Genomic DNA, 25,254 nt, shown 5'->3' on the forward strand with positions numbered 1-25,254 from the left:
TAACTTTGATGAAGTTCAATTTATTAATTTTCTCATGAATTATGTGTCATGTGCCTAGTCCAAGGTCTCAAAGATCTTATTCTATTTTTTTTCTAAGATGTGTATAGTTTTGCTCTTGCATTTAGATCTCTGAGCTGATCTTTTGGGTTGATTTTTATGTATTGTGCATGGTAAAAACCTAAATTAATCATTTTGCATATGTGAATATCCATTCATCCCAGCATCATTTATTGAAAAGACTATATTTTCTACATTGAACACTTTTGGTATATTTGTTAAAATCAATTGACCATAAATCTTAGAGTTTAGTTTTGTTCTCTATTGTTTTCCATTGTTCTAGCCTTATGTCTATTCTTAAGCTATGTTAAGAATATGCTATCTTTAACCATCTTGATCACTGCACTTTCAAATAAGTAGTGAAACCAGTAATTTAAGTTTTTCAACTTTGTTATTAATTTTCAACCTTGTTTTGGCTATTTGGTTCTTTTTTTGCCTTTATAAATTTTAGAATCACCTTCTCCCTTGTTAAAAAAAAAAAAAAAAAAAGAGCCACCTGACATTTTGATAGGAATTGTGCTCAATCTATAGATCAATTTGTGCATATCGGCTATCTTAATAATTTTGAGTCTTCTAAAACATGAGTATGGAATATCTTTCCATCTGTTCAGAATCTTTAATTTTTCTTCATAACATTTTGTTATTTCCAGTACATAAGCCTCGCATGCATTTTGTTAAAAGTAGTCTTAATTATTTTACTGTTTTTGGTGCTATTTTGGATGAAATTATTTTCTTAATTTCATTGTTGATCACTTTTAGATACTATATAGAAACAGTCAATATTTTTTATATGCACCTTTTATCCTTTGACCTTGCTGAATTAGTTTATTGGTTCTAGTAGTTTTGGGTGATTTTTTTTTCCTTCTTGTGAGCATGGAAGCATTTTAAGAAAGGGAGTAGCATAGTGAAATTTGCATTTTAAATAGATAATTTTGCAGCTTCAAGAAGGATGTATTTGAAGGAGGAAGTGCTGGAGAAAGAAGATTATTTTTTAACACAGTTGAAACAGTTACTGACATCAGAATCCTAGCAGGAATATTTAATAAGACTAGGAGTCAACCAGAAAATAAATTAAGAAATATAATTGCTATTTTTTAACGGAAATTGACCTGTTTATCTTAAGAAAATTGCTTTAAGCTGTTTTTTGAATTAATTACATTTATCGTACTCATTAAAACTTATAAACTTCTGCTTCTAGTAATGGCAGACTGTGCATAATGGACCAGCTCTGTTTATTTAGAAAACTACAAATGTTAACTTTTTTATTCACTTATGACCTAATATAAAAAGAAAGATAGTGAAGAATTAAGAGTTTGGAATAGGGGGAAAGTTTGGTCTCAGAAATTAATATCTGCTTTTTCCCTAGTTTTAGAGGGGCTGGGTCAGCATATTTGGCAACTTCATTGGACTAGAGCAGCAATTTTCAACCAGTGTGCCAAATTTTTTAAGACATGCACTACCTGACTATTTAGTCAGGGCACTGACCTCTTTTCCCTTAGGCTGTCAAGTAAAAAGTGACAACAGCCAACACAATAGCCATCTGGTGTGAATTAGTCAAAATTGTACCTATTTTTTTTTTAGTCAGATCTGCAAAAAATACATTTTTGATTCCTTGTCATCTCATTTATATGGTTATTTTTGTATGTGTGTCAGTCATTTTATTTGTAAAATTGTTAGTGGAAGTCATTTTAGCTCTAGGATTACATTATCTTCTTCCAGAGGGAATGTCTATTTGTCCTGGCCATGTGTCTGAGAAAATAGCAATCCTCAATCACTTCTGTCCAAACAATTCCTGGGAAGATCTATCATCCAAGGATTATTTCTTCTATACTACAACCCTTCAGAGTCTCAGCTCCAAATGAGGAGGATCTGCCCAAGACACACCATTTTTCTACAAGAAAAGATCCTAATAGATATGTTTCTTCTAACTCTATCAATGTCAACTCCCAGCGATTATTTTATGTAGATTAAATATAGTTAATGGGACCATATTTTAATCCTATATAATAACAGCCCAACGACCAAATGGAAGAACAACTGGTCGACCAATCGCTATGACATGCACTGACCACCAGGGGGAATATGCTCAATGCAGGAGCTGCCCCCTGGAGATCAGTGCGCTCCCGCAGTGGGTGCAGCTGCTCGGCTGAGTGGGATGATCGGCACTCCCACTGCTGGAGCAGCCTCTCAGAGGGTGGGTCCACAGCCACTCAAATGACTGGGATGAGCGGCGCTCTCATAGCAGGCCTATCCCTGCAGGCCACGTCCCCACACCAGTGCACAAATCCCATGCACTGGGCCTCTACTGACAGTATATGAGGCAACTGGCTATTAGACTTTTTAAATGACATTTTATGCATATTGTTAAATAATATTTCTCATATATAAAATTAACAAAGATAAAATAAGCTTGCTAATATTTGAAAGTGATTTGTCTCCTTTATCTTAGAAATAGATCACTAAGTAAGACCTTCATCATGAAAAACTTTCAAATAACAAGTATTATTTTTTAAGCTTGGTCCATTAAAAATATATTATAAATCATCAAAACATGTAACTTCTAAACGCTCACAAGTATTGATAAAATTTTGAGCCAATATATTACATATCCTAATTGAAGCAGATTACCCAGCAAGTGGGCATTAAAAAAAAGAATCATAGGTCAGAATAATCAAGAAAATCAGTTTACTGTAGAATAATGTAGTATCAAATTCTAATCACATCCATTCTCGAAGAATTTTGTCTAATTAGCATCAAAATTAACATGGGTTTTTAGGAATGCTTCAAAAATAAATGAATCATATATATGCTAATATTAAGTATAAGAAATTAATCTATGAAATTCTGTGAAAACAGGTTAGACACTAGTGGCTGTTTCCCTGTTGATATCATTCCTTCTGAGAAAAACAGAAAGAGAGCAAGTTAAAAAATCAATAATTACAACAAACTGATTCAAAAATTAAAAAAACAACCAAAACATTATTTTACTTTTGTCTTTCTATAAAATGAAAGTCAGAAATAGCTATCAAATAGTGGTAGTAGTATTAAAACATCACAAAATGATCCATAAAATTTATTTTGTAAAAACACTCCCTTAGTAAAAAAAAAAAAAAAAAAAAAGAAAGAAAAGAAAACAGAAAAAAAATGGAATTTGAATTTGAAAAGACTTGGATCAATATCCTTTATGCATATCTTCAAAGCAAGTAATTTAAATCCTGATCTTCTTTGATCTGATTTATAAAATATTCAAAATGCCACCACCTCTTGATATAAAACCCACTTCATTCTAGCAGGGGCTTTGAGGTGCAATATTAACACCATCCTTTTTATACTATGACTTTAGTATAGTATAAAGCTCTATGACGGGGGGGGAGCTCCCCAACCCCCTGATCGGCCCTGCTCTGTGCGTAACAGGGGGAGCTCCCCAACCCCTTGATCGGCCCTGCTCTGTGTGTGACAGGGTACAGAGCCCCAACCCCCCTGATGGACCCTGCTCTGTGCGTGATAGGGGGCAGCGCCCCAACCTCCTGATAGGCCCTGCTCTGTACGTGACAGGGGGTGGCGCTGCAACCTCCCCATCAACCCTGCCTTGAGTGTGACAGGAGGCGGCACCCCAACCCCTCATTCAGCCCTACCCTGCGCGTGACTGGGGGTAGCTCCCCAACCCCCTTGTTTTATCCAGATATTTAATATATACTGTCTAATTATTCAGACTATATGACTTGCCAATTAAGCACAGAGGAAATATCATGGAAATATGTTCAACATACAAAATAATTACTTTTATTTTCATTTTATTACTTAGTATTTTGAACAACAATCAAATGCCAGATACTGTTGTAGGTAGAAAATACAGCTGCCATTGGAAAAGAATCCCCAGGCTTCACAGAAAAGAATCTAGTAGAGGGAGAAAGAGTTAATAAACAGGACAAAGAAATATAATATAATATAATCCTATCTAATAATAGACAAACATGGTAATTAACCGTACCTCCGACACGCTTCCCATTGGCTAATCAGGGTGATGTGCAAATTAACTGCCAAACAAGATGGCATCCAGCAGCCAGGCAGCTGAAGCAAATAGGAGGCTTGCTTGCTCCAGTGAAGGAGGAAGCCAAGGTTCTCCACCTGCCGCTGCTGGGCTCTGAGCTGTACTCTAAGAAACAATGTTGCAATTATAGAAGCTAAACAAACCACATGCTTTCAGCCAGCCGGCTGAGCTGGAGTTGCAACAGTGTTTCAATTATAGAACCCAAACAAACCCAGAACCTGCTTTCAGCAGCCAAGGTCTCAGAGCTGGAGCCGAGCCTCAGAGATAAAGCCGGCTCTCAGTTCCAGTGACAGCCATAGAAGGTAAATAAATCCCAGAATTTAAAAAAAAAAAAAAATGAAAAAAAGGAGAGTTTGGGAGCTTCAGTCACCCACCAGCCTGAAAACAGCCCTCAGCCCCTCACCCAGACTGGCCAGGCACCCCAGTAGGGACCCCCACCCAGAAGGGTGTGTGACCAGCTGCAAACATCCATCATCCCCTCATCCAGGCTGGCCAGGCACCTAAGCGGGACCCCCACCCTGATCCAGGACACCCTTCAGGGCAAACCAGCCGGCCCCCACCTGTGCACCAGGCCTCTATCCTATATAGTAAAAGGGTAATATGCCTCCCAGCACCGGGATCAGCGGAGCCGGGAGCCCTCCTGGCCCTTGGAGCAGCGTGACAGGGGGCAGCGCCCAACCCCCTGATCGCCCTGCGGCTCTGTGTGTGACATGGGGCGGGGCCACAACCTCCCTATCCGCCCTGCTCTGTTCATGACAGGGGAAGGCGCCCCAACTCCCTGATCGGCCCTGCTCTGTAGGTTTACACAAAAATAATCCTAAGCAAGCTCATCCCCTTTTTTAAATCTGTTTTTTAATGATTTCAGAGATTTAAGAGAGGAAGGGAGAGGGTGAGAGAGATAGAAGCATTGATGAGATAGAATATCAATTGGCTGCCTCCTACATGCCTCCTGCATGCCTCCTACTGGGGACTGAGACCACAACTGGGCATGTGCCCTGACCAGGAATGGAATAGGTAATCTCTTGCTGCATGGGATGATGCTCAACCAACTAAGCTGAACCAGCTGGGCCAAGCTCCACTTTTGAGGTTCTCATTGGCTCTTCAAAAAACCACCAACTTTTGTCTTGACCTTGGAGTTCTTACAACTTGCCTGATACTATGACTCTTTAATATACCATAGAGGCAGGATATCTCAAGCTACATTTGACTTCAGATGCTATATCCTTCATCATATTCATCTTGGAGGAAACAAACATCAAACTCTCTGAATGTTTTCCCTGAAGACCTTCTCACTTAATTAAGTTGAACAGGAACCACTCAGCCCTCATACATGGAAGGGTAGATTATACACAGCAAAGCAACAGCTCTCCAAGAAAACCCTATCCCTTTGAGCTTTATCACCTCAAGCTTTAGAATCTTAAAATGGAGGTTGAGCTAATTAATGCTAGACTTATAGTAGGACTATATCTTATCATGCCCTGCAAGTAAAGTCTCACACCCCACTTATTTAGACTCCTCTCCACAGAAAGAAAGACTCCCATTTTAATATGTGGATACTTAAATGAAACATTCCTGGCATTGTGGGAGAGTTCAGAAATGTTCGCTATTGCTATTATTCATCTTATTTAACATCTAAAGAGTGGCTAGATGAGGAGTTGCACATATAAAAAAATTAGAGAAAAAATCAAAATGATTTAAAAACCAAGACAGTTTGTTGTCATAAAAATCAAGAGAGTAGGTGTTTGTTTTGTTTTGTTTTGTTTTGTTTTGTTTTGTTTTGTTTTGTTGAGAAGGGAGTAATCACAGTGTCAAATTTTATGGTGAATTTTAATAAAACAAAACCACCACATTCATTAATTGGTTAATGGAGATGTAATTTTGAGCACTGAGTTGGAGGGAAAGCCAATAGAAGGGGAGGACAGACAAGATGGGAAAGAAGTTTATAGGAAAAGAAAAGTTAGATTGGGGAGACAGTGCTTTGTTTTTGTTTTGTTTTTTATTGGTACTAGAGGCCCGGTGCATGAAATTAGTGCACAGGAGGGGGGTCCCTCAGCCCAGCCTGTACCCTCTCCAATCCAGGACCCCTCAGGGGATGTCCGACTGCCCATTTAGGCCCAATCCCTGCCTAACCCGGCAGTCAGACATCCCTCTCGCAATCCAGGACCGCTGGCTCCTAACCGCTCACCTGCCTGCCTGCCTGATCACCCCTAACCACTCTCCCTGTCTGCCTGATGCCCCTAACTGCTCTTCTGCCTGCCTGATCACCCCTAACTGCTTGCTGGGGGGGCAGGGCCAAACCTGTGAGGAGCCGTCTGCCTACCTGATTGCCCCTAACCGCTCTGTCTGCCTGCCTGATCACCCCCTAACTGCCTCTGCCTCTGCCTCGCACCCACCCCCCTGGATTTGTCCGGAAGGATGTCCGGATGGTCATCCAGAAGACGTACGGTCTAATTAGCATATTATCCTTTTATTAGTATAGACTAGAGGCCTGGTGCAAAAAAATTTGTGCACTCGGAGGGGAGAGAGGGGGGTCCCTCAGCCTGGCCTGTGCCCTCTCACAGTCTGGGACCCCTCGGGAGATAACGCCCTGCTGGCTTAAGCCTGCTCCCAGGTGGCAGAGGGCAGGCCCAATCCCTAAGTGCAGGCCCTGGTTGGGCTCAGAGCAGGGCTGATTGGGGAGTTGGGGCACCGCCTCCGTCACACTCAAGGGAGGGTCAATGGAGAGGTTGCAGCACCACCCCCTGTCACGAACAGAGCAGGGCCAATCAGGAGGTTGGGGCACTGCCCCCTGTCACGCACAGAGCAAGGCCCATCCAGGGGGTTGGGGCTCCGTACCATTTCACGCACAGAGCAGTGTCAATCAGGGGGTTGGGGAGCTCCCCCCGTCACTCACAGAGCAGGGCCAATAGGGGAGTTGGGGCACCGCCCCCTGTCACACACAGAGCAAGGCGGATCAGGGGGTTGGGGTGCCCCCACTCTCACACTCACAGCAGGGCCGATGGGGAGGTTATGGCTCTACCCCGTCACACACAGAGCAGGGCCCGTGTGTGTGTGTGGGGGGGGGGGGCGTTGGGGCGCCGCACCCTGTCACACAGAGCAGGGCTGATCAGGGGGTTGGGGCACCGCACGCTGTCACACACAGAGCCGCAGGGCGGTCAGGGGGTTGGGGAGCTCCCCCCTATCAGGCACAGAGCAGGGCTGATCTGGGGGTTGGGGCGCCTTCCCCTATCACGAACAGAGCAGGGCGGATAGGGAGGTTGTAGCCCCGCCCCCTGTCACACACAGAGCCGCAGGGCGATCAGGGGGTTTGGGCGCTGCCCCTTGTCACGCTGATCCCAGTGCCGGGAGGCCTCTCGGCTCCGCTGATCCTGGTGCTGGGAGGCATATTACCCTTTTACTATATAGGATAGAGGCCTGGTGCATGGGTGGGGGCGGGCTGGTTTGCCCTGAAGGGTGTCCTGGATCAGGGTGGGGGTCCCCACTGGGGTGCCTGGCCAGCCTAAATAAGGGGATGATGGCTGTTTGCAGCTGGTCACAAACCCTTCAGGGTGGGGGTCCCCACTGGGGTGCCTATCCAGTCTGGGTGAGGGGCTGAGGGCTGTTTTCAGGCTGGTGGGTGATTGAAGCTCCCAACTGATCCTTTTTTTCTTTTTTTCTTTTTTATTCTGGGCCAGCTTTAGCTCTGGCTCCAGCTCTGAGGCCTCTGCTGCTGAAATCAGTTATCTGGTTTGTTTGGGTTCTATAATTGAAACACTGTATCAACTCCAGCTCTGAGATCCCGGCTGGCTGAAAGCAGGTTTCTGGGGTTTTGTTTAGCTTCTATATTTGTAACAATGTTTCAAACTGCAAGCTCAGATGCCGGCAAGGCAGGCGGGGAACGTTGGAGTCCTCCGTCACTGAAGCAAGCAAGCCTCATGTTCGCTTCCAGCTGCCTGGCTGCCAGCCTCCATCTTGGCTGGAAGTAAATTTGTATATGGCCCTGATTAGCCAATGGGAAGGGTAGCAGACGTACGGCTAATTACCATGTTTCTCTTTTATTAGATAGAATTGTACTTATCATCATTTTACTTTTAAGGTATAGATTTTAATGTTACCCCAAAAGCCAGTGTGTGTGTGTGTGTGTGTGTGTGTGTGAGAGAGAGAGAGAGAGAGAGAGAGAGAGAGAGAGAGAGAGAGAGAGAAAGAAAGAGAGAGAGAGAGAGAGAGAGAGAGAGAAAGAGAGAGAGAGAGAGAGAAACGGGGAAGCTGAAGATACCAGAGACAGAAAAAAAAAATAATTGGAGGAGATGAGAAGGAGGGATCAAGGATTTAGAGTGAAGTATTAGTCGTAAGAAGGAAAAGCAATGCTTAAGATTAGAGAACATAGTAAATAAAGACAATTATGGGTATAAATAAGTGTATAATTGTATGTGAAAAAGAATGTATATTGAAGGACAACATACCTAGTAACCTAGAAAAGAAACGGTTATAGAGAATTAAGGACATTAGAATTTCAAGATAAAATAATTAATAGCATTGCTTGGCACAAAGATACAAGAAGCATGGAGAAAGAAAGGATAGATAGATTAAAAAGCTGCATCCATTGATAGCATACAGAAATTCAGTTTTAGAAGAATGATGATGATAGAAGTCTGATTGTAAAGGTTAAAAAAAGAGATAGAAATTAAGAGATAGAAATAATGAAAAATACAAGCTTAAAGTGAATACCATTTCAGTTGCCTCTGTGGGAAAATTGCCAACTGGTAGAAATAGCCATCAAAAAAATAGAATGACTACAATAAGAGGTAGTAAAAAATGCAGCATCTTTCTGACAGGAGCAACGGACAAAATGCTTAGTGTGGTGGCATTAGGTTTCCCTTAAAAGCAAGAAGCTCAACCCAGATTTTATCTTCTCAGCACAATAGGAAAGGATGTTGTTTGACTTAATTCAAGAAACACGTGAGAGTGGACTTTGAAGAAATAGAGAATGTGGGAAAACTATTTAGAAGAGTGTAGTTAAGATTTAAAAAAAAACACACACAAATAAATAATAAAAGGACTTTGCAAAATTTGATAAAGATTTTTAGACAGTAAGGATTTTAGTGCTTTCACTGTGTGCCAGTGTTCATTATTACCCAGTACAATTGTGCAGTTAAGGTTGGCTAATAATGATGATAACATCTATGGTAATAATAACAGCATCAATAGTGGCTTTTAACATTTATTGAGCATGTACTATCTATGAGGCATTGAATTGATCATTTGACATGTTCCAGCTCATTTATTTCTCATAATGATCCTATAAGGCAGGTTCTATCATTATTTGAATTAACTACTTTGACCAGGGTTATTGAGCTAGTAACTAGCAAGCCAAAAAGATACCTAGGTAGTGTGCCTCCAGAATAAAAGTAATTTCTGTCACTCTCATCAAATTTACTTAAATATTTTGCATTTTAAAATGTCAAAATATAAACCTGGAGATTATGCTAAGTGAAATAAGCCAGTCAGAGAAAGACAAATACCATATGACCTCACTTATATGTGGGATCCAAGGAACAAAATAAACTGTCAAACAAAATAGAACCAGAGTCTTGGATGCATAGAACAGATTGACAGCTATCAGAAGGGAGGGGGCTGGGGAAAGTGGATGAAGGAAGGTGAAAGAATTAGCCAAAGAACATATATGCATAAACCCTAGACACAGACAACAGTGCAGTGATGGCCAGAGGGAAGGGGGAGTAGAATTTGGGTAGAGGTGGGCAAAGGGGGAAATGGGGACATCTGTAATAGTGTCAACATTAAATATAAAGTTAAAAAATAAAAAAATAAATAAAATGTCAAAACAAAAACATATCCCTCTTCTCCACAAGTAGCCTTTTTTAATTTAATTCCTCTTTGGAGAGTATATGAGCACATCCCAGTTAATGAAAAATACCTCCTGACATTTTATAATGTTCAGGGTTTCTGAAGCACATACTAGTACACACAGCTCTTTTCAACCACTCCTAAGAGAAGATATCATCCCTTCTTCCAATTAAGGCACTGGTTCTCAACCTTTTGGCCCTTTAAATACAGTTCCTCATGTTGTGACCCAACCATAAAATTATTTTTGTTGCTACTTCATAACTGTAATGTTGCTATTGTTATGAACCATAATGTAAATATCTGATATCTGATATGCAGGATGGTCTTAGGCGACCCTGTGAAAGGGTCATTCGACCACCAAAGAGGTTGCGACCCACAGGTTGAGAACCGCTGAATTAAGGAAACAGAGTTTCAGAGAAGTCAAGTTATATACCAGTGGTTCCTCAGCTAGTAAGGGAAAGGACTCCAGTTCAAATTCAAATCTTCCATCTGGCCCGCATGGCTCAGTGGTTTATCATTGACCTATGAACCAGGGGGTCATGGTTCAATTCCCAGTCAGGGCACATGCCTGGATTGCAGGCTTGATCCCCAGTGTGGGGCATGCAGGGGGCAGCCGATCAATGATTCTCTCTCATCACTGATGTTTCTATCTCTCTCTCCCTCTCCCTTCCACTCTGAAATCAATAAAAATATATTTTAAATAAATAAATAATCAAATCTTCAAACTCAAGTCCAAAGCCTTGGCCATTCAGTTCATTACTAATTCTTGTTTCTTTTTTCTCCTCAATATTCTTTCCATTTGTATTGTTTCTATTATATTCAAGCTTCACAATCCTATTTTAAATTCCTACATTTCACCAAAACTGATACATTACCATGATAATGTTTTCCTAACATAATGATTACCTAAGTAACTCTTTTAGCGTAGATTACACAGCATTATTTTAGCAATAGATGAATTACACTTATGGTCCCTGCTTCGTCCCTCCCTGTAGTTTTTCCATGTAATTTTTGTATTGCTTTCCACTTGGTCTTTGGTCTAAGCCAAGTGATATTACCAAAAATACCCAAAAAGAAGCTTATGGAGCACTTGCTTGTTTCTGTTTTTCTTGTACTCCTTTGCCATGACCATGAATAATCTGGCCTATTGCAGGATTAAACACATGCAAAGAGTTGAGTGAGTCCAGTTGGTCTAGCTAAGGCCATCTATATCAGACAATGGCCAGTATAACTAACCATGTCAACCTTTAGCTAACCAGTGGCATAAGTGAGCATAGCCAAGATCAACCAATCCAAGTCAAGACACCTGAATTTCATAAACCAATATTTTGGCATGACACTAAGCTTTTGTGTTGTTTGTCACACCACATTATTTTAGCAAGATAGCTAATACGTGAATAGTATGCAATCTATCCTAAATCAAACATCAGAATAATATTTCTTCATTATTACCTTATCATATCACCAGTTCATTAATAATTCTACTAAGTATCCAGCTAAGAAACTTCTGTTCTTAGCTGTCACCACACGTATGAACAGGCCACACTCCTCCATTGCCACTACAAAAAATTTCATTCCTACCCTAAAATCTTTCAATAAATAAATCTGTTGTTATTCTCCTTACTTAATTCCTCGTCTTCTTTAAGAAAAAAAAGGGGTGGGGGATACTGTGAATATTAGGAAACCCAAAGCCTAAACCTGAAAGCAAAGTATAGGCTGAATTTCTATCCTCCAAATGTCCTTGAACAGAAGCCTATGCAAAATTTTACTCCTTCACATGGAATACCCGAGTTATTTCCAACCTTTTCCTAAAAATAACTCTCTAAAATTGCTTTCCACATGAAACTTTCTGCAGTTAATCACAATCAATATTATATCGCAAATATTTTCATTACTTCTATAATCTTTTACCATATTAATTTTGATCCACTTATATATTTTTGCTAAGCAACTCTATTCCCTAAATTCTCTGGGAACCAAATTATATTCCTTTTTTTCTAATCCCTTTACAAATATATGTAACCATTTAATAATATACAGAAGGCCCTCAATAAATGCTAAATAAAATGATAAAAATTAATTTTAAACTTTTATATATGGCTAGAGGCCCAGTGCACAAAGATTCATGCAAGAATGGACCTTCCTTCCCCTGGCTGCCGGCACCGTCTTCATTCCAGCCTAGAGCCACCTTTCCGCCTTCCCACTGCCCAGATGCCCGGAGCAACTGGGGCGGGGCGGAACGCCTGCATTGTTACCATGGTGTCCCAACCTGCCCCTGGCTGCTCGGTGACTGTGTATGCAAATTAACCTGCCATCTTTGTTGGGTTAATTTGCATACTCACTCCTGATTGGCTGGTGGGCATTGTGAAGGTATGGTCAATTTGCATCTTTCTCTTTTATTAGTGTAGATTTTTTGCAATAGAAATCTCACTGTCACCCTAACTGGTTTGGCTCAGTGGATAGAGCATCGGCTTGAGGACTGAAGGGTCCCAGGTTTGATTCCGGTCAAGGGCATGTACCTTGGATGTGGGCACATCCCTAGTAGGGAGTGTGCAGGAAGCAGCTGATAGATGTTTCTCTCTCATTGATGTTTCTAACTCTCTATCCCTCTCCCTTCCTCTCTGTAAAAAAATCAATAAAATATATTTTTTAAAAAATCTCACTGTCTTTAATTTTTCTTTAAATATTCTTAATAAGCATATTAGCAATTAACAAATATTTATTCTGATTTCAAAAATGTTAGACTGTTTATTTTATCAATATTCTTAGTAAGTTGTTCTAATGCTCATTGGCATACATATGTAGAAATTAGTTTATCTTTAGGCATTCTGGATAAAACAAATACAACCATTTTTTATATAATGCTTTACAAATTAATTTTTACTTACATTATTACTTACATTCTTTTCTTTAATCATCATAAACTATCATTTGAGGTATTTATATTAACCACTTTTTGTAGTATGGAAATCTGAAGTCCTGACTCAAATTTATGATGTATGGTAGAGTCACAATACAAACCAAATCTTCCCATTTCAAATGTATTGCTCTCTTTATATTAAACCATGTACATTTAGTTCTAGTTTTACCTTGAAAGTCCTTACTTCTGTTACTCTGCTGGTTGAGAGGGTTGTAGATGATTGACATGTGTGCCTGTTCTCAAGGAGCCTACAATCTAGCCACCTAATCAGATATATTAATGATAATATGCTAAATGATAAGGGTAAGGAACACAGAGGAAATATACCTGGGCATTCAGAGAAGGCTTCTGGCAAGATATAAAGGCTAGGCTAAGGTAAGAAGTGAGTCAGCTGCAGAAAACCAGAAAATACAGAGAGATTTGAGAATTACTTAAGAGATTAAAAACAGTATGTCCCAAAGAGGTTTAAATTCAGAGATGAGAAAGAAGACTTCATCTATGAGGATTCTCAGGTGTCTGGGTGAGGAATTCAAGCAGATTAGGTTGAGGAGTGGGAGACAGATGATGACTGAGTTTGAGGCACATAGAATCTGAGGTTCTGTGGAACATGTACATGGATCTGTGTGAGGTAAAAAAATTGAGTGAGTAGTTAAGAAACATCAGGCCTGGAGATGTGGAATAATTTAAAACTATGAGTCCTATTTAAACACATTTATACCCACTCATATAGTGAAGAACTAATCACTGATGCATTGTTCATAAAAGAATGATAAGAGAGAAAGTAACTAAAGCAAAACACCAAGTCGTCAATATCTACAAGTATTAGATAGGCAATTTTTATGATGATGTGTCATAAAGTTTGACTCTGCTTTGAATTCTCTCCCATATTTGCTAAAATAATTTTCATGTGATGTATTTATAGTAATTTTCAATTTTACATGCTTTATTTCTGCCTTAAAACTCACATTTATGGTAATCATTTTCTCCATCAAGATAAATGTCAAGTGCAGTGCCACCAATCAGTGCAAGTACATTGCTTACAAAATATTGAAAAAGATTCAAAGATAACAATTAAAGAAGAATACTCTTCTATTACTTACAGAAAATTATAGCCCTTAAGGTACAGAGTATGTTACTAAAATGACAGGACGATCACTTAAGAACCTGTGGATTACTAGGAGTATTTGATATTTATAATTGTAAACTACAAAACAATATTGAAGGAATGTGTCAAAGTATTTGTAGAACAGATTGAAACCATGTGCATCTAAATGTACAGGTTCATAATGCCTAGTATATAATTCCCAAACCTATACACTCTATAAACTGATATTTTGTTGTGTGTTGCAACCTTGATTGGTGGTAAAACCAGGCCTGTACTAACATGAGACATTTATAGGTTTTTTTTCCATACAATAGAAATATCCATAGAATTATCTTCAGATATGTAAATGTGTATTTATGGGGTTCTATCCAGAATCCATCTGCAGAAGTATTTTATAATATTTATTACATATATACAAAACACTAAGGAAAATTCTGAATTCTAAAACACCTGGCCCCAAAGTGTTTGGATAAGAGATTAACTAAAATTCAAAACTTGAAATTTTAGGTCATGTTATAAACCAGATATTCAACATAGGTGAATTTCTAGAATTAAAATTTTTCATTCTTATACCTTTAAGAATAGATTTATCTATACAATAATATTATGATGAAAACATTTCCAGCTTTTTTTCTTTTCCCCCAAAAAATCTTGTTCTAGTACTTTCTGTCTTCATCATCCTTATCAAATAATCACTCATTTTGTAAAGATAGAGAGAAAAATTTCAAAAACCCAAATTATTCTTAGAATCACTTTGGTAGGGTTAGGATCCAAATCAACATCATCAGGCTTGAATAAAATATGAAAAGATAAATGTAGGAGGGATACATGCATATTCTTGCACTTAGGACAAAGGATTAACTTCCAAGAAGAGTAGGGAAAATGGGAACACAGGTAACATTTTTGCAACTCACTTATAAGTTGACTACTGTCCCAGGACATACTGAAAGTATGTTGAAGCTGCTCTCAAATATAATACAGTCCTATGCTTCTGATAATGAAACACTCTACCTAGAAAGAGAAATGATTGTCCCATTCTATGCTTGTCACAGAAGATAATGAATAATATGTTTGGTTCAGGGACCACCCTTTAATACCAGCATTGACCAACTCAAATAATCCTAGTGAGGAGTAAACACGATGTGATCACTGTAGAAATTACCTTATGAAGAACAATTGCAAAGCCTGAAAGGTCTAGCTTTAAGAATAAAATTATTGATGAAATTTTTGAAATGAATCAACTCATTCTGTGTAATTAGACACACCAGTGTACCTACAGGTGAGAGTTACTGGAAATATTATTATATCTCAAAACAAGACAAGCTGGCTGAAAATGAAAAGAACTAGGACACGAGTTATCCATATAGAGTTACGGGATTACCTAATGGGGGTGTGAAAAAGTTTCTAGGTGGTCCTTTCCATTCTGATAGTCATCAGTACCTCAACACCACAGTGTAAGTTAATAATACAGCTGGATTTAGAATTTCATCAACTTTCATTATATATATTTTAATATTTATGAAAGCATAATATTTACAAGATATAATTTCACAGATAGAAGTAAACTCTTCAACATTTGCTATATTGTATGTAAAGAAGAGGACCATTTTTTTGTATATATATATATATATATTCTTTTTAAATATACTTTATTGATTTTTTACAGAGAGGAAGGGAGAGGGATCTCTAGAAACATCGATGTGAGAAAAACATCAATCAGCTGCTTCCTGCACACTCCCCACTGGGGATGTGCCTGCAACCAAGGTACATGCCCTTGACCGGATTCGAACCTGGGACCCTTGAGTCTGCAGGCTGATGCTCTATCCACTGAGCCATACCGGTTAGGGTTTTTTGTATATTTTACAAAAAAATAGAGTATATATTGGAAGTTATTATTAAAAATCTTGTTCATTTTCTTAGCTTTTTTTCCATACCTCAAATAAACACAAGTATGCTACTCTTAAATAAGAAAATTAACTTTCATTACTAACTTTCTATATAAATAATCTGGAAATCCTTAAAATTTCATATCATTTTTTTATAAAATGATATTCTTCACAAAAATATTCTAAAAAAATAACTCATCTAACAATTTTAAGTTTGTGAGAATGGTGCTGAACTTTTGCTCTTTTTCTAATTTCCAAAATAGTTTATTAAAAGAAACTGGTTGAAATGTTTTTGAGTGGAGAAGGCAATACATCAATAACTCCCAGAATTTTTAAGCAGGTGTTAGGCATTTTTAAAGAAATATTCCTAACGCTGTCTAAATAAAAATAATTAGACAGTAGTTTTCCAAACTGTTATCACTTCCAAAGATAGAACACACAACTGAAAATGGAAAGCACATACTTCCAAATGTCATGATTGTGTTTAAAAAGCAAGGAAGAGAAATCAACTGTTCCCATATTCTGGTGATCAACAGGTGATTTTTTCCACCCCCACCAAAACATACAGATTAAATTAAAATAAAATAAAAAGAAAAGACCAGATAGAAACTCATGCTTCAAACTTCCCATCACCAACATGCCACAATTTTCTTTGAGGCAAGGTTTTATGTGAATTAGTATCAATTCTTAATTTGTTTCTCACCAAAACATGCATACCATATATTATAAAGGGAAATGTAATTATAAGAATGGAAATGAAACAAAGCTTACTTAAGTCTTATCATATTTTCAATTGCAGTTGGAAGGACAAATGATACCAGGAAGCATACCTGTGGCAGGGCTGAGTTGAGCTGTCTTTGGAGCGAATCTCTGTCGTAGATGACATCCTGCAGTCTTTGCTGGGCAAGCGAAAGACTTTCTTGGGTCTCCCGTAGGGTGTCTAGAAGACGGTCCCTTTCATCAAGCATATTCACCATCAGCTGCTCAAAATGGGAGTCTGAGTCCGAGCCACTGCTTTGGGACCCCCTTTGGCTCATTGGGGTGTCCTCATTAATCGTGGGCATCACTTCACACATCATTGCTTAAAGAAAGTAAAGGGGAGGGGAGTTTAGTAAAGAAATGTTTTCCAAAAATGCTGCCCAGGCCTCCACCCAGCAAATGCTTTGCAGCTCCTTAGCCTAATTGTCTCTTTTTCCCTTATTCCAAGCAAACTAAATATTTTGAGCTCAAGGAAAAGTGATTATTTTTTCATGATTTATTCCACCTAATTCAATTTATAGTAACATGTTACTACATTTATTAATCGGTCACCTTTCTTCCCCTATAAATTTACAAATCCCTTATTGCTAATACCTTCATGTTATCTTTATTTGTTATATTGTTAACAACAAGCAGGGTCTGCCCCTTAATGGGTGGGCAGTAAATTATTTTTAAATGACTTAACTAATTCAATGAATTAATGTTCACTCTTTTATTCAGGAAAATTTACAAATAAGAGGGTATTCTGTTTATACCATTAACAGTTTTTACTTTTTTATTTTATCAACTTTTTTTTCATACCAATTTAAAGCTTTTTTACTTCAAAACTCCCATTTTATTATTTTCACATGCTCTCTCCCTAAATTCCTGCAGTAGACTACACGGTAAAGTGACTGAATTAAATATAAGCTTTATGAAATAGACTGAGGCGCATACATTTGTTTAGGTTAATATACTACTAATTGCACTGAAGATTCCTTTGTTTCCTGTGAGCTTCACTGTCTGGTTTTCATCCAAACAATACAAACCAACACTTTCGAATACTCCACAAAACAGATACCATGAATTACATTAGCCAATGCAGTAACTTCACATCTCAGCTGCTAATCAGAGGCTACCAGTCATGAAATAGATTAACTGCACAGGATATTTAAAAAAAAAATTATTGATTTATTTTAAAATAGACAACACAGACATTAGGATGCAACACTGATCTATCGTGTGGCATTTGAATAATCAGAAATTATCTCGTTTTCTCAGTTATGCTCTGTCTTATATTTTTAAAAGAATCAAACACATCTCAGCTTCAGCTGTTGTCCTGAGGCCAGGAGCTATTAATTAGAGGGCTTGGTTTTGTAGAAGGCTGATGTGGAGCAAGGCTGGTTTGGCTGTTGATCCTGAAGCATTCTTTGGTTTTATAATGCAAGGTCAATTCATTTTTCTGCCTACATATTCCTGTCCTTGGGGAAAATGTTTATGATGATATTTTCAAATAAAATGTCAAGACTTAACAGCTCAATAGTTAATTATTTTTTATGTAATTCTTTCTATAAATTGAGTTATTGAGGAGAGAAATTCAATTATCTGTAAATGATTTGGTCAGGGCTCACTGAAAACTAGGAGAAACTTTCAGAAAGATAAAAGTACTTTTGCCACTGCTACCCTATGTAAAAAATTTAAGGAGGGTGATTTTTAGAATAATTCAAGATAATGCTTGGAATTATTGCTTATCATTCAAAACACTGTGCTACCTGTAGGTAAGAATTTGACTTGTTAATTTCTTATTCACCCTAAAATAAATAACAGGGTAGATACACAGGATGTATTCATGCACACATGTGTGCACACAGGCACACACACACACACACACACACATACATTGTTACTATTGTTAAATAATGATGAAAATAAAATATTATTTGTATTTTTTTATTTTGCATTTTATTCAAACACTATAACAAAGATGGAATAAAAAGAGACTCCTAAATTTACAAATTTTCTTTACATTGATTGAAAGGAAATTGCAAAAACGTGTTCCAAAACATTTGAATATTTAAAATGATTAGTTTACTTGCCATGCATGACATACACACAGCTGTGTCATTCTGGGAAATCATTACCAGGAGCCAATGTAGAATTTTTTGTGTGTTTTTTGTTTGTTTGTTTGTTTGTTTGTTTGTCATGTATGGTTACAACAAAATACTGGAAGAGAAAATGGTTGCATTGTGACAATTTGTGTCAAAACACTTGCAAGGTTTAAATTTTAGGATTACTTAAACATTATTAAATCTGTATTTTAAATTATAGCTTTCTTGAAAGAAAGCCACTAGCCCATCTTCACTCAGAATTACTTATAACAACTTTAAATTCCAAGGAAAACTATAACTTCATTGATTAACTTCTTTATAATTTTCTCCTGAACATACTACCCTAATTCTAACAAAGGCTTGTCACCAGGCTCTTAGGTAGCTATAAAAGCTGGTCTTTGATTAAGTCCAAAGATGCTATGATGAGAAGAAGCACCTTGGGGACTTTGGAAAGTCTATTAAATCTTCACTCAAGAGAACTGGATTCAATTTCACTTCTGTAGCATGTGAACCAGGGAAAGTCACTTCACCTGTCAAAACTTCTGTAAAGTAGGGTTAATAATCTATGCTTTTAAAAAGGTGTTCTAAAGCTCTGATAGTATACCTAACTGAGATTACACAGTAAGATAATAAAGGCTTTTATAAATTCAAGTATTTCTTTATTATAAAGTGACCAACATTCATCTTTTCAGGAAGAATATTTTGGTTTTTGATTCATTATATTTCTATGCCTAAAGATTTAATTTTATTGGGTACTCTGAACTCTCCACATTCAATTTAAAAAATCAAACTATGCAAAATTTACTTAGGAAATAAGATAAATACATGCTGCTTTTCTTAACCAGCAGTCAACCCAAATAAGTACATCTGAACATCTGAACTCTTCTCAACAAAACTGGGGGGGGGGGGGCAGAGGAGGTGGTTATGTTTCTATAAAAAATAAGGCACTTTCATGAACTACTTTAGCTTCTTGCAATAGAACTCAGGTTCTAACGTAAGTTACAAAATATTTGCATAATCCTTAAAATATAATATAACCTATTTCTTAAATGCACATTTTAGGTATTAAAAGCAATTAAAAATAGATATTCAGTGTAAGAGTTAAATACCCTCTCATAGAATAGATGACATCTGAAGCAACTTGGCAGTACAGAAGTCTATGATCATTCAACCTCTAGTACATTTCATCTTCATATACCACTTCTAACTTTTCTGATAATTTTCAAAATTACAACTGCCTTGCATAGCATAATTCCTGAAAAACCAGGAAGGGATTACTAACACTTTGCTTTGATATTTGCCTTTTTATCTCCTCCTCTTCAAAGTCAATTGGATACATGAATTATGTTATCCTCTTCTAGATGTTTATGCCTTGTTCATTAAATTACTGAAGGTCTCAAGACCTAGTAGAGATTATTTTATTTTAAAAAGAAAAAACAATAATAATAAGTTGGTTTGTTTAATTATCCCAGTGCATAAGTTTAGCTTGAATAATTTTATACAAGGAAAACCAACTCCCTTATTCTTAGCACATAACCTTGACTGTCTCCTAAATCTCCCAGATTTCAAAATAAAAGTTTGAATGCCCACTGGAGTCAGTACCCAAAAGATTCAAGATCCAATGTGTTTCTTAGCAATGTATACCATTAAGCAATACCTATACAGATATAATAGTACTACAAAAGGTGTTTGTTTTTTCCTGTCAGTGAATCACTTTATTCAGGCAGATCACTAGGATTTAAACCTTAGTAGAGGCAAAGATGAAATTATCATTGGTAGTCAGTTTCTTTTGCAAAGATTGAGTTTTAAGAGCTAACCCAGCTCCATCTCAGTTAACACACACACACACACAAAAGTAATTCCTTGAGAGAAATCCTAGCTATTGTCTGATTATGTTACATGAATATTCCTCCTCCTATTTAACCCTTTGAAATCTCCTGTCCTCAGGAAATAATACCATCACCTCTAAGGGAAGCATTTTGCACTTTCTTTACCCCAGTGCCTCTACAGCTGGCCAAAGAGCCAGATCATCTCACAGAGCTGGACAGTTATCTCTCGGCCACACCCCCACCCCCTGAAGAAGTTGACTTCATCGTTTCCACACTTAACATTCTTCATTCTGCCCAACAGGAGGGAACCAAGCAGGGAGGCAGCAGGGAAAGAGGAGGAGGGATGGGAGTCTGATGGAAAGCAAAAAGGTACAGAGCAGTAATTGCCAAGGAGGAATTTGCATCTCATCTTCCCTGGGGGCGGGGTGGGGCCGGGGCGGGGAGGGAGTTAAAAAAAATAAATAAATAAAGCGGTAGGGGAGCCATGTAACTCAAAGACAGTTATTGTACCTAATGCCAGTAGTTTTCGGGTCCTGCTTCTTCAATGGATCAATGACAACCGCAGTCTCCGGCTGGACCAGGGGGAGGCTCACGCCCGGCGCTCCTGGACCATTCCCCTGGCAATGGGAGGAGAAAGGCGGCTCAGACCCGCGCGCGCCCCCGCGCCCTCCGGAACCTGCCCCGGCTGCGTGGCGAGGCAGCGGCCCCGCATCTTCCCGCGGCTCCGTCAGCAGCCCGAAGGAGAAGCGTCCATCGGAAAAATGGCATATTACAAATTTTGCTTTGGGAAGCAGAGCTCGGTTCAGACCATTGTCAAAGGGAGGAGAGGGGGAGGCGGCTCTTAAAGCAGCAGCGGCCCCTTTGCCAGAGCCGCCCCAGCTCCACGCGTGCAGCCGGACACCCGGCGCGGGGAGCCGGGAACTGGGGGCTGGGTTGGACCTGCAGAAACTTAATCTAGTGGCACTGCTCCCCGTCCAGGCCCAAGCCACCCGCAGGGTGTCTCCCCCAACGTGAGCTTCGGGGGGCGTGGGGGGGGGGGAGGATGCCGAGTAACTGGCAGGGAAGTTCTCCACCACATCCCCCTCCGGAGTTGGCCGCTGACGCCCCAAGTAGGAACGCTACAGGGAAGCGAGTCCCCAGGGATGCGAGAGGCAGGACAGGTCCCCTCCTGGCCCCCAGCCTATTTCCGCGCTACGGTGTCTTGTTTCACTAAATAGAAATAATAATAATAATAAAAGGCAGTCCTTCTCCGGAAAGGCAAGCAGTCAGCCCCACACACACCCCGTTTCTCCTCCCAGCCTCTTTGCAAGCCTCCTGGCCGGCATCCGTGGGCCGGAGGACCCACCTGCCGGGAGCCGCTGTGGATGCTACAGCATCTCTCCCCACTTGCCTCTCGCTGTTGCTGCTGCCGCTGCTCCTCCTCCGTCTCTCCCCCTCCTCCTCCCTGGCAGCAGCCACCTCGCCTTCCTCTGGAACAAGGGCTTCCCCTGGAAGCTGCTGCAGTGGTTTCCACCGGCCCTTAAATAAATTCTGAAGTAATCACGTCTTCGCTCTCCCCTCCCCACGCACACGCGCTCGCGGATACACACGACTGCCCCGAAGCCGCTGCCAGGCTGCTGGGCTCGCGCGGGTCCCCGTGCCCCCGGCGAAGGCGGGAGCTAGGGATGGGCAGGTGTGGGGCGGGGGCAGGCTCTTCCTCACCCAGCCTCCCCCCACACAATGGTCCTCGCTGGAAACCGTGTGTCTGCCCGCGCTGCTGGGGAGGGGAATGGGCTGGGGCGCCTTCTGGCTCCCCCGTCTCCCGTGCTCATTTCTTTAAGCAGCTTCCTTCTCCCAGGACGAGGCATGACAGTCACGGTTGTAAAGACTTGAGTCAATCCAGGGTGTGGCGGCATCTGTCACTTCTCATTAGCTCTCCGGTTCCTCTCCATTCATTGCTTTGGCGATGAGGATTGTGTGTTAAGTACTCCCTGCCCTAGTAAATTTCAGATTTGGGCAAAGTCTGGTCTCCATAGAGTTCTAGTTTCTCTATGCCTACATGTCCTTTTACCCATTCTCCTTTCCTTCTTCATTCATACAAACCCATCTCAGCAGGGGCAGGGAGGAAGCAGAAGGCAAAACCAGTACCTACTCTCAGCAAAAGAGAAAACGGTTCAGTGTGGGAAATTTACATATCCCAGTTTCCGTGGAAAGAAAGAGGGTGTGCAGAAGGGAATTGGGAAAGGGGTTTTAAACATTAGGAATAATTTTGGGGTTCGTGCAAGTACCTTCAGGACATAGTGCAGTAAATCTAAAAGGTATCTTTTACTTTTGTTTAAAGCCAAGAGTCACAGGCTAACTAATGAAATAATATTCAAATACCAGCTCCCTTCAGTACAATATTAAGATACAGATCTTTCATTTTGAGGGTAGCATTTCATTCATTTAGTGACTCCACCATGACATGTGACATCAAATACCCCCTTCCCAGTCTCTTCTAGATTGTTATTCAAATTCTGAATCACAAAATAATTCTGTGAGAATTAAACATAGAATAATATGAAGATTTATTATATGTCAACTGGAACACTTTCCCAAATTTAATGTACATGTAGACCATTCATGGATCTTATTAAATTTCAGATTATGATTCACTAGGATTTGGGGTGGACCCTGAGTTTCTGCATTTCTAACAACTCCCAGATGGGACCACACTGTGGGCAGCAAAGTTCCAAACCATCCTATCATGTCATCCTTTGCTGTGACTTAAATACTCTTAACCATAAGAACCCCATTAGCACACAAGGCAGTCCAGTCCATTTTCAAATACATCTAATTAGATGATAGCTTTATCATGTTAATCAGATATCAGCGCTCATAACTCTCACTCTCTAAAATTCCCCAGAAGACATAAAATGTCCTTATACGTGATAGACCTTCACATTTTAAAAGACAGTTAATATGTCTCTTTGTCCGAGAATTCCTTCCTTCTTAAACCTTGGCTCTAATTTCTTTGGTAGTAAACATTTTTCAAATACAGGGTCATTTCCAGCAAAAGTCTTGATTTGCCTGACTCCCATTTGCATATCAAATAAAATTTTAATTCTAAGTATAAACCCTGTACATTCAGTTGATATAACAGAGTTGAAAGTCTACTCCATAGTTGGTATCACAGAAAAAGAAGAATTTGATAATGGAAGGCAGAGAATAGTTGTAAAGTAAAAGATATTTAATTAAGAAGATATAGTCTTTATGGATACTCTCAGCTTAGAAACTATACATTCTAATGTTATCATTCCCAACATTATGGCCAAGAGTGTAAATAACATTTTCTATCAAACTGAGAGGCATTATTAAAATAGAAGCAATTTTGCAGAAAACATCAGGTAAAACAATTCACATGAAAAAAGTCACTCCCTACACCAGTTATTCAAGTTTAGTGACCCTCTAACTTAGCATGCAAGAGAATGTCCAAAGGGCTTGTTACAATACATAATTCCAGGTCAGGCCCCACAATTTCATACTCAGTAGGTCTGTGGTGTGGCCAGAGATTTTGCATTCCTAATAAATTCCTAAGTAATGCTAATAATAGTGCTAGGTCAGAAATCCAACTTTCAGAACCACTGATTACATTAATCTGAAGAAATTAACCTGAACAAAAAATATTTTTTGTTCTGTACACTAAGTATTTATTCTACAGAAGAAAAACAACTGATAAATATTTTCACGCAGGACAAAAATCTCTCATACAAATATAAAACCAATTATTATGTTGACTTTATCATCTACTCCTACTAGTTTTTGATAGTTAAGAATCAATGTTTAAGATGAAATAGCTTACCTCTTAAATAGCCAACTATTTGCTACTTCTTTTATTAGTCTAAGTACCTAACGTCAATGAAATGAGTTACTCCATAGAGGCATACAGTATTGTCAGCCATACTCACTAATTCTTCTACTGTATTTTATTTCAAATACGAGTATTCTTGTCTATATACTCTTTAAGTACAACCACTCTCATTTTCACTATGATGGCTATTCTTTCCATCTCTTTAGATATTCTACATATTGCGTGTTCTGTTAGTAGTAAAAATGATCCTATATAATAAAAACCTAATATGCTAAGTGTCCGGTCGTCCATTCAACCAATCAAAGCTTAATATGCTAATGATAAACTAAGGCCACTCAACCGCTCGCTATGATGTGCAATGACCACCAGGGGGCAGATAGTGCACCAGTTACTATGACGTGCATTGACCACCGGGGGCAGTCGCTCCAACTGGTAGGTTAGCTTGCTGCTGGGGTCTGGCCGATGAGGACTGAGTGAGATGGGCTGAACACGTCCTGAAACTCCCCCACCCCCTGCAGTCCCTCTCGGGCTGGCCAACCTCCTGCATCCCTCCCCGGCTCTGGGCTCTGATCATGCACCAGTGGGGTCCCTCGGCCTGGCCTGCACCCTCTCACAATCCAGGACCCCTTGGGAGATGTCGGAGAGCTGGTTTCGGCCCAATCCTGCAGGCCAGGCTGAGGGACCCCACTGGTACATGAATTTGTGCACCAGGCTTCTAGTAGTAATAATAATAAGAAGAAGCACTTGTTTTATTTAAATCAAATATAGTTTTGTTTGTAAAGATAAAGTTTACTTAAATCAAGCACCAAAAAAATGGGTAATTAAGCATGGGCCATGACAATAATAGCAATTTAGTAAGTGGCAGTAATTTTCTTTTAAGTACAAGA

At 39.4% G+C, this 25,254-nt stretch overlaps 1 protein-coding gene across 5 annotated transcripts in view; it reads right to left on the bottom strand.

Annotated features, from left to right (window-relative positions):
* PPFIA2 (PTPRF interacting protein alpha 2) overlaps positions 1-21,284 on the bottom strand; it is a 462,495-nt gene extending 441,211 nt beyond the window's left edge. For all 5 annotated transcript variants that reach the window (XM_059683716.1, XM_059683713.1, XM_059683711.1 and 2 more), the window contains exons 1-2: positions 21,049-21,284; positions 16,694-16,944 (exon numbers count right to left, since the gene is read on the bottom strand). In XM_059683716.1, the coding sequence (XP_059539699.1) occupies positions 16,694-16,942 (249 nt within the window). In that variant the 5' untranslated portion in view covers positions 16,943-16,944; positions 21,049-21,284. The remainder of the gene's footprint in view (positions 1-16,693; positions 16,945-21,048) is intronic.
* Positions 21,285-25,254: the final 3,970 nt, after the last annotated feature.

This window comes from Myotis daubentonii, chromosome 2 (assembly GCF_963259705.1).
Source record: "Myotis daubentonii chromosome 2, mMyoDau2.1, whole genome shotgun sequence".
Classification (NCBI taxonomy): Eukaryota; Metazoa; Chordata; class Mammalia; order Chiroptera; family Vespertilionidae; genus Myotis; species Myotis daubentonii.